Source organism: Pinus tabuliformis, chromosome 8 (genome assembly GCF_031772625.1).
Source record: "Pinus tabuliformis cultivar Carrire ecotype Pingquan chromosome 8, CPIR1, whole genome shotgun sequence".
Classification (NCBI taxonomy): domain Eukaryota; kingdom Viridiplantae; phylum Streptophyta; class Pinopsida; order Pinales; family Pinaceae; genus Pinus; species Pinus tabuliformis.
The window spans coordinates 296,992,610-297,003,401 of NC_142294.1; the positions used below are offsets into that span (position 1 = coordinate 296,992,610).

The following is a 10,792-nucleotide window of genomic DNA, read 5'->3' on the forward strand; positions in this document are numbered from 1 at the left end:
TTCGTGACAATTGCAATAGCTTTTAGCTAGGTATGTGGTATTTTAATGATATTTCATTGTAATATTTTATAACAATGGATAAGAGATGGACTCCCTTATAAGCCATTAAGTGAGGGGTGAACACCCTCACGAGTGTTTAATAATAAAATTAAACGTTTGCTCGTTTTCACCCTACGGGTTTCGAGGGTATATCGGTGTTCAACGATATGATTGATTATTTTGTCATTTTGATGATGTTGATTCCTTATGTGATGTGATATCCATAATACCAAGTATGTTATTAATTAATTTGGTTAAGATAATCATGAAATGAAAGCAAGGTTCATCAAACAATTTATGTTAATATACAACAATAGTACTACACCAGTGGTTGTTAATGGTTATGCAAGTTATTGTATTTTATTGAAAGTTACTTTCTGTACTAATGGACATTATATATAATGGTTAATGAGGAATATGGAATAGTGATTTGGATAATTACTTGTGAGTAATTTGTGTAAAAAAAATTCTAACTCCCTGCATCTTCATGTGAGGTTACCGGGGTATGTTACATGCTCCATTCCTTCCACAGATTATTCAAACATTCCTCTTCATCGTCATTTTTATAGCAATCCTCTTTATTGCACCTCTTCCTCGCTATTACTTAATTGTAATACACACCTCTCATAAAGATAATGTCAAGGAAAAAAAGGTTGTAAATTCTTAAGCAATCAAATATTTATGATCATTATCAAATGCTTTTATTACTCACGATTCATAAAGACAATGTCAAGGTGATCCAAAAAAAAAGTTGTAAACACTCGAGTATTCAAATATTTATGACCATTATCAAATGTCTGATTATTATAAATGTTTATAAAACGCACAACTTCACATATTTCTCTTGTAGTCCACGGTACACCAATAATCATATACACATATTTTTTTGATTAATCACATTTTCAGGATTGGGTCTACCTTCTAACCAATTAATATGGTTCATCCCCAAGAAAATGTGAAAATATGATTAATTTGAAAAATATTTTTCTACATTATAGATCACAAAAGTCTCAAATCTAACAATAACCTTATAATTTAATATCAATACCTAATTATATCAATACATAAAGATAATGTCAAGGAAAAAAAGGTTGTAAATTCTTAAGCAATCAAATATTTATGATCATTATCAAATGTTTTTATTACTCACGATTCATAAAGACAATGTCAAGGTGATCCAGAAAAAAAAGTTGTAAACACTCGAGTATTCAAATATTTATGACCATTATCAAATGTCTGATTATTCTAAATGTTTATAAAATGCACAACTTCACATATTTCTCTTGTAGTGGAGGGTACACCAATAATCATATACAAATATTTTTTTGAGTAATCACATTGTCAGGATTGAGTCTACCTTTCTAACCAATTAATGTAAAAATATGATTAATTTGAAAAATATTTTTCTACATTATAGATCACAAAAGTCTCAAATCTAACAATAACCTTATAATTTAATATCAATACCTAATTATATCAATACCTACTTTGCATTATAGTAGCAGTGAGAATGGCTGAGAGATAACTGTCATGTGCCAACGTTCAGCGATTGGTTCCCTTAGCATCTAGGAAAGCTAATCCGTCATTCCTTTACCGTTCCAACCAACAAAGTGTGTGTGCTTACACCCCATATGGAGAGCTCATGGAAGATACATAAGGCGAGTTGAAAGCTATGACAAAGTTTATGTGCTTACACCCCATATGGAGAGCTCATGGAAGATACATCAGGCGAGTTGAAAACTATGACGATGGAAATAAAGAGATGGCTCTTCTGGTTCTAGCTCGAATCTTCAGGGATTGAATCGAAGCGGACGTGGGTGAACGAATAGACATGACGAAAGCGTTTCAATCTCCTTATTAACATATTGATTATTAACAAGGTAAGGAATTCTATGTCGACTGCTTATGTAGCAAAAGAAACCCCATGATCTAACTGCAAACACCAGGTAACACATTTCTTAACGTGGCAATTGGGCATGCTAGAGGCCCAAATATACAGTTATAATTTTATTCCTATCACTTTGCTTTCCCTGGCACAACAACCGTGGATGTGAGACTCATACGAAGGTATATTCGCCCAGGTTAAATCCAATCGGTCCAATTAAATTAAAAAAAAAGAAAATTGAAAAACAAAGTCAACAACTCCCCCATCCACATGGGGTTGAAATAGGGAGCCTACGACGAATTATATATTTTTGACATACTTATAATATATATATATAAATAAATAAATAAATAAAGTGTATTACTTATATATATCCATGGCAGACATCGGTGGAGATTTGGAACTTGACCACATCCATCTTCATCTTCCCAAGCGTTTCTATGAGCTTCCTTTGCTCGCTGTGGAAGGCAATTATCTCGTCTCACTCACGACTCTTCAGTACATAGAGAGTTACGCCCGCAGATCCCAACTTTGCCCGCGCTTCAATGAGCAAGTCATATCAGCCAGCACTGGTTGGTGGAAGGTGTGCACCATGAATCTCGAAAGAGGCAACTTTCATAAAATCCAGACCTATTCTGCTCGATGGCTCGTAGTAGCTTCGGGCGAGAATGCAGAACAACATGTTCCACGTATTGAAAGACGTTTGTAAATTCAGAGGCATTGTTCTCCACTCCTGCTCCTACAAAAACAGAGCCACCTTCAAAGACGCCAACGTTTTAATCACCGGTTGTGGCGACTCAGGAATTGAAGGCTTACTTCGGTGCAAAGCCTTGAATTTGTCAGTGGACACGTGAGTCTATTCTCATACTGATAATTTAATTTTCTATACTTGTTATAAGCATTTTTCAAAACGTTTAATTTATTTTAAATTATAATTTTATAACCTTATTAGCATTAGTTTTATCTTTAAATTCATTTTCATTTTAAATTATCATTTATCATTAATAAAATAATATGTTGAATTACTTTTAGTAAAATATATTCGTATATAAAGGAAATACTCAACTCGGTTGGTTTATAGACGTGTATGATGATTTTGATCTCTATCACAATAATCATGGTTTTCCTTTTAACATGAAATGGAATCGATACTCATGCTTATCGTGATAATCTCTAAGACTCTATGCAGCGGTATCTTTTCAATTTTCCCAAATAGACATAAACATAAATTATATATTATTAATCAACTTTATTTTCTATTTAAAAAACATAAACTATATGTTATTAATCAATTTTATTTTCTTTTAAAAGAATGTTATGCTATTCATGAACTGATTATCATATTTAATGTTATTCAATTTTGTAGGTTATTTTAGGTTCTATAGATTTATTTTATATATATAGATAGATAATTTGATGTTATTTTTTTTATAAAAAATGAATTAATGAATTTTATTTTCTATTAAAAAAATGTTATGTTATTCAATTAATTATTAATTATTTAGACATATTTCTTTTTCTTCTTCATTATCAATTAATTAATATTATTTAATGCTATTTTCATTGATAAAAAATATCATAAAATTATGTTATTAATCAATTTTATTTTCCGATTAAAAAAATGTTATGTTATTGATGAATCGAATCGATTATGTTATTAATTTTGTAGGTTATTTTAGAGTTTATAATTAATTTATATATATATTATAAGAAGGTCATCAACCCCACCCTACAAGATCAAAAGTATCTCTCTATTTTAACTAGCCCAAAGAAGAAAATTAATATAGCAAAGATTAGAACGAATTCTCATGAGTTCCATAGTGAAACAGGTCGTTGGGCAGTTCCTAAAACGCCATGGATGGAAAAGATCTGCCATATATGTGACAATAGGAACATTGAGGATGAAAACCACTTCCTCTTAGAGTGCCCTTCGTACAACCACATTAGATCTCAGTTTCACAATCTTTGTTAGATCTCAGTTTCACAATCTTTGTTACAATACCGACCTTCCTAGCCTTTTACAATGTCAACATTATAGTGAGCTCGGGAGGCTTCTCTCCAAGCTTTTTGAGCATAGGAAAAAAATCTTAAATCAAAATAAATCATTTGTTTCTTTAGGTCTGATAGACCAATGTTTGGTCTCATCATCATCATCATCATCATCATCATCATCATCATCATCATCATCATCATCATCATCATCATCATCATCATCAATGATGGTTTGTTAATAAAACATCAATTGATTTGATTTAATGCTCAAATATGATTGTATATTTATTTTTTATTTTTTTTAAAGTTGTAAGTTGAAATTTAGAAAGAAAAATTGTATATATTTTCATAAATTTTTTCAATCAAATCATTGTGCAAAAATAAAAATAAAAAATCCCCTATTTAAAAATAAAAAATAAGAATAAAAATTCCCTTATTTAAAGATACCAAAAATAAATCCCTTATTTAAAAATAAAAAATAAGGATAATAAATCCCTTATTTAAAAATAAGAAAAATAAATCCTTATTTAAAAATAAAAAATAAGAATAAAAAATTCCTTATTTAAAAAGAAAATTCTTTATTTAAAAATCAAATCAAATCATTGTGCAAAAATAAGAAAAATAAATCTCTTATTTAAAAATAAAAATAAGAATAAAAAATAATTTATTATTTAAAAAGAAAATCTTTTATCTAAAAATCAAATCAAATCATTGTGCAAAAATAAGAAAAATAAATCCTTTATTTAAAAATAAAAAATAAGAATAAAAAATCCCTTATTTAAAAAGAAAATCCTTTATGTAAAAATCAAATCAAATCATTATACAAAAATAACAAAAATAAATCCATTATTTAAAATGAAAATCAAATCATCCAACTGTTATTGAAAACGAATATGAAATCATCAAACCATTGTCTTCTAAGTTGAAATTTAGAAAGAAAAATTATATATATTTTCATAAATATTTTCAATCAAATCATGGTGCAAAAATAAGAAAAACAAATCCCTTATTTAAAAAGAAAAGCCCTTATTTAAAAATAAAATAAAATCATGGAATCAGTGTGGAAAAAGAAAATCAAATCATTATGGAAAAATAAGAGAAATAGATCCCAATCAAATTGTGAAAAAATAAGAGAAATAGATCCCAATGAATCAAATCATGGTGGAAAAATAAGAGAAATAGATCCCAATCAAATTGTGGAAAAAAACGATAAATAGATCCATCCCAATCAAATTGTGGAAAAAAAAGAGAAATAGATCCCAATGAACCAAATCATCAAATCATTGTGGAAAAAAAGAAAAATAGATCCCAATGAACCAAATCATCAAATCATTGTGGAAAAATAAGAAAAATAGATCCCAATCAAATTGTGGAAAAATAAGAGAAATAGATCCCAATGAATCAAATCATGGTGGAAAAATAAGAGAAATAAATCCCAATCAAATTGTGGAAAAAACCAGAAATAGATCCATCCCAATCAAATTGTAGAAAAAAGAGAGAAATAAATCCCAATAAACCAAATCATCAAATCATTGTGGAAAAAAAACAGAAAAAATAGATCCCAATAAACCAAATCATCAAATCAATGCGGAAAAACAAAAAAAATAGATCCCAATCCAATCATCATTCTGTAAAACTAAGACAAATAGATCCCATCAAATCATTGTCTAAAAATACTTATTTTTGATTGGGTTACGCCCGCCTATTCCAACTTTGTCCGCGCTTCAATGAGCAAGTCATATCAGCCAGCACTGGTTGGTGGAAGGTGTGCACCGTGAATCGTAAAAGAGGCAACTTTCATAAAATCCAGACCTATTCTGCTCGATGGCTCGTAGTAGCTTCGGCCGAGAATGCAGAATCCCTTTGTAAATTCAAAGGCATTGTTCTCCACTGCTGCTCCTACAAAAACAGAGCCACCTTCAAAGACGCCAACGTCCTAATCACCGGTTGTATCAACGTCCTAATCACCGGTTGTATCAACTCAGGAATGGAGATGGCACCTTTATATTTTGAAATTATAAAATATGTTTATTAGTAGTTTTTATAATTTTATTTTTTTGTTTTGATGGGAATGAAATCTGCTTTCCAGCCAGAGTGAGGTTGTTGATACTATATCATTTCACAATTCTATTTATTTAAATATATAAAAATATATAAGACTCTAAGCCATTCAACTACGCAATAATCTTAATTTATTTATTTTAGTTATTTATGACAAATTTCAAATTTAATTATTACTCAGTAACTTTATAATTTCAAATCACAATAAACTGTCTAATAAACTTTGCTCACTTTTATTTTAATTGATAGGGGAAGTAACATCTCAGCCTAACTGTTTTGCCAAATTTTCATACTGAACTACTTAAATGAAAATATAGCATAGACCCAAAATGAATTGTCCCGGTTTAATTGATAACGCGAACACGATGTAAATATTGATCGTGCTCAAGTGTCACTCATCATCGCTTTTTCCAGTGCTCTGGCCCATTAGAACATTGCATTTTAATTCAATGATTCACTTATCGCATGTGGACCTTTATAAATTCTGCCCGTGCTCGTCTCCAGTCAAACATATAATTGCATTTTTATTCGTTGATTCAGTAATCGCTTGTGGAACTCTATAAATTCTGCCAGTGCTGTTCTCCACTCAAACATATCGCATTTTAATTTGTTGATTCAATCGATAACCATATTTCTGAATTATCTAGCATCACCCATGGCTATTACCTTCCGGAATCTGCTACCAAAGTTTGGAGATAAGATAACCATTCTGAGTATTGATGGAGGAGGCGTCCGTGGGATTATCCCTGCAACTATCCTACAATTCCTCGAGCAAACACTGCAGGTATTGTTTATTCTAATCTACTTCACCATTTATAACAAAGGATATTGTATACTAATTCTGCAAAACTGAGTGATGGCCAATTTGTTACAGGAGCTTGACGGTCCGGACGTTCATATAGCTGATTATTTCGACGTTATCGCAGGAACGAGCACTGGAGGTTTGGTGACTGCCATGTTATCTGCTCCAAATGAAAACAATCGTCCACTATTTGCTGCAAAGGATATTACTAATTTTTATTTAAAACACTTACCTTCTATTTTTCCACCGACGATGTGAGTCTAGCAATTTATTTTCTAGTGTATTTTCTGTAACAAATTAAAAGAGATATCTGCAAGGTTTATTTGAGGTGAATTTAATTTGATCGTAGATTCAGAAATATGATGGATAACAATAAAATTAATTTTTTAATCTAATTTTCTTAAAATTTCAAAATGTTTTCACAATTTATAATGTATATAAAGATAATTTATTCATAAATGAGTTATTGACGGCGAGTTTAATAGTTTATTTTACAAATTGGCCAGTTTAATAGTTTATTTTACAAATTTCAAAATATTATAGGAATTTGTAATTGATATAAAGATAATCTATTCATAATTGAGTTATTGATAGCTTGTATAGCAGTTTATAAATTTTTCTAACAAACAATAGTTAAATTCATATGAGCTGAAATTAACTTGATTTTGGATTTTTTTTTGAAATAGAACTAAGTCAATTGGCTGGCCTCGCTTTATTAAATTCCAGATTATTCTGGAAAACTGCAATAGAGATATATAGGTCAAATAGAAAATGAGTTATTGACAATCTGTTTAACAGTAACAAACAGTTATGTTAATATAAATTAAACATAACTTGATTGAGGATTTGAGGAATATTTGTAAATCTAAAACACATGATAAAAAAAGTCAATTAAATTGTTTAAACTGTTAATCAGATTCTAAATATTCTTGAAATCTACCATCAAAATAAAAATAAACTCTTAAATAAAAGTAGCCTAACTATCCTATTAACTGCAACTGAAATTGAGTTACTGACAGTGATATAGTGACATTGGCACGGAAAATCACCGGGCCAAAATATTCTGGGGATTACCTGCACAAGCTCATCAAAGGATATCTGGAGAATAGAAGGTTACACCAGACGCTGACAAACGTGGTTATTCCCACATTTGACATCAAAGTAGAGGAACCTGTAATATTCTCAACTTTTGCGGTAAGATTTTACGATAATATCAATCTGCGAAGCGTTCTTTAAAATGAATAAAATTTCCAATCTCAGTTGCATCAATATATTACATTATATCTGTTTCAGGCCAAACAAAATGAGTTACACGATGCACTTTTGTATGATGTCTGCATTGGAACGTCAGCAGCCCCAACATATCTTCCTGCTCACTACTTTGAGACAAAAAATTCTACGGGCCTTACCCGAAGTTTCAATCTCATAGACGGGGGAATCGCAGCTAACAATCCAGTAAGGTTCTTTTTATATATTTTTCTTTGCTATTTGTTAATTTAATTGGCTTTATTTTGGATTTCTATAATATTTCAGAATCTAATCGATATAGACGAAGTCAATTTTTGGCTTAAATATACCCTCAATCGAAATAAAGATGTCCGTCAATTGCTAAGATGCTGACATATATGAAATTTTGGAGGCTAATAATACCTTTCTACCAAACATTGTATAATGTAGTCTTCTCTAAAATTTTGTTGCAGACATTACTTGCGATAAACCAGGTGATCAAACAAGCTCTTAAAGAAAATCCAAATTTTCTATTCCCAGCAACCAAAACTCAGGTGGGTTATAAATAGATACATATCTTTATAAGTTGGATTAATCCAGCCAAGCATTTATTGACATATTAGTTTTATTAAAGAAGATAGATTAATCCAGCGAAGTACGTTTTTTTTTAAAGAAGTAATTGATGAGTTAAATTTAGTTTGATTACAAATTTTGGGAATATATTTGAATTTGATGAAGAATAGCAAAGTGAATTGTTTAATTTCAGTAAGCTTCTTGAGATGAATATTTTTAAAGGTTAGTTTGAGTGGTATAGAGCCAGATTTGAAGTTTTTTGGTATTGCTTCTAGTGGTATAGAGTTAGATTTGAAGTTTTTTGATATTGTTTTTAGTTGTAGTGGTTGCTAATTATCTGTTTAACTTTACTCAATTCCTTGGTAGGCCAAGGCTTATAGTTTACCGGATTTACCAACCATAAAATATGGGGAACTAAGATTTAGTACTTCCATTCCCAATTAAGAAAAAAGAAAAATAAGAAGAAAAAAATTCAAGAATATTTCCAAAATCTATAATCTTCAAAAATACTTCGAAAATCTATAATCAACATAAAAATAATACTTCCAAAATCTGTAATCTACATAAAAATAAGATTAACTGACCAAGCTGTGTTTTAGGCAGGATTAACTGACCAAGCTGTGTTTTAAGCAGGATTAACTGACCAAGCTGTGTTTTAAGCAGGACACTAGCAAGTTTCTGGTGCTTTCTCTGGGAACTGGACAGAAAACAGCTAGTTACACCGCTGCTGAGGCTGCAAAATGGGGACTATTTGGATGGTTACACAATAACGGTAAAACACCCATAATTGACATGTTTAGTGAGTCAAGTGCAGATATGGTGGACATTCATGCCCATGTTTTGTTTCAAGCGTTTAAATCAGCGCAGAACTATCTAAGAGTGCAGGTCTCTTCCTACTTATATAAATATTCTACTAGCATGCCTATTTACATATTAGAGTATGCTTTTCTGTGTTTTTTGTTTGATTGGGGTGCATATGTCCATTCTGAAGAGCTCTAAGGAATTGTGTAACTGGGATTAGGCCAAATTATCAGGGGATGTAAGCTCAACTGATCTGTCAACGGAGAAGAATCTCCATGAGTTGGTACGTATAGGCAAAGAGCTTTTGGACGGTCCAGTTTCAAGAGTGAATATACAAAGCGGTGTTTTTGAACCACTGCCAGACGAAGGCACGAACAGGGATGCATTGACCAGGTAATTATCTTTATTACATTCCATCAGAAAAGACTGCAAATTAGATCAAATGACGGATAGTTTTGAATATGTTTAATATTGACGTTAATCTGGTTTGAATCATGGTATTAAAGAAAACTATTTGGCAGGTTTGCCAGGCAACTCTCAGATGAAAGAAAATTGCGTTGATCATCCTCGAAATAGCATCCTCTGTATGTTTTAGGTTGTGATTACAGCTGCAGCGCGGTCCCCTTTGGTGTAACCGATCTGTTGGTTTGCATGGTTTATATAAATGTAATGTGGTGTGATCAAATATATTATATGGGATAACTGGACTCAGCATAGTTTCTGTCTATTGTATTATTTGTAAGGTTAGAGTAGATGTAGTGTGGTGTGATAAAAATGTAATATGGTAGCAGGTTTTATTTGAATATTAGAATAAATGTAGTGTGGTGTCATAGAATGTGATATGGGAACAGTATCTGGAATCAAGGGTTGATTGCAGGCTTTGAATATCAAAAGATGTAAGAGTTTGTTAATGCAGTTTCATGTGATGTAATTTTGGAAATCTAATTAGCCTGTAAAAGGGTACAAGCAAAATAGGAACATGGATGTTATATACTGCAGTATTAATGTAATTTGGTGGACTGACATGGACAATAATAGCAAGATCAAAATATGCATTATATGTAACTAAATATCAAAGTGATTAATAATATTATTTTTTTTTGTTGATGCACAAAGATTGATAATAATTTTGTGGATTTTAAAATGTGCATGGGTACAAGCGATTGCATTAAAAAACCATAGCTTTTTATTTAATAAATCTTAGTTTGGCAGTTGGTGTGTAGATAGGAATAGGGTTGCATATTTTACATGTGTAGGTATACATTCAAATTGCAGTTGGTGTGTAGATAGGAATAGGGTTGCATATTTTACATGTGTAGGTATACATTCAAATTCTATGGAAATATAGTTGTAAGGTTATATATATGGAAGATTAAGTAAAATAATTTGTTATTTTAATAAAATATAATTTA

General features: G+C 30.7%; 1 protein-coding gene across 1 annotated transcript; it reads left to right on the top strand.

Annotated features, from left to right (window-relative positions):
- Positions 1-6,491: 6,491 nt before the first annotated feature.
- LOC149235296 (patatin-like protein 2) lies at positions 6,492-10,325 on the top strand. The gene is made up of 8 exons (XM_089461350.1): positions 6,492-6,761; positions 6,852-7,033; positions 7,799-7,973; positions 8,073-8,234; positions 8,480-8,560; positions 9,243-9,464; positions 9,601-9,773; positions 9,902-10,325. Exons 1-8 carry the CDS (start codon positions 6,633-6,635, stop codon positions 9,939-9,941), a joined length of 1,164 nt encoding a protein of 387 aa, XP_089317476.1. The 5' UTR covers positions 6,492-6,632; the 3' UTR covers positions 9,942-10,325.
- Positions 10,326-10,792: the final 467 nt, after the last annotated feature.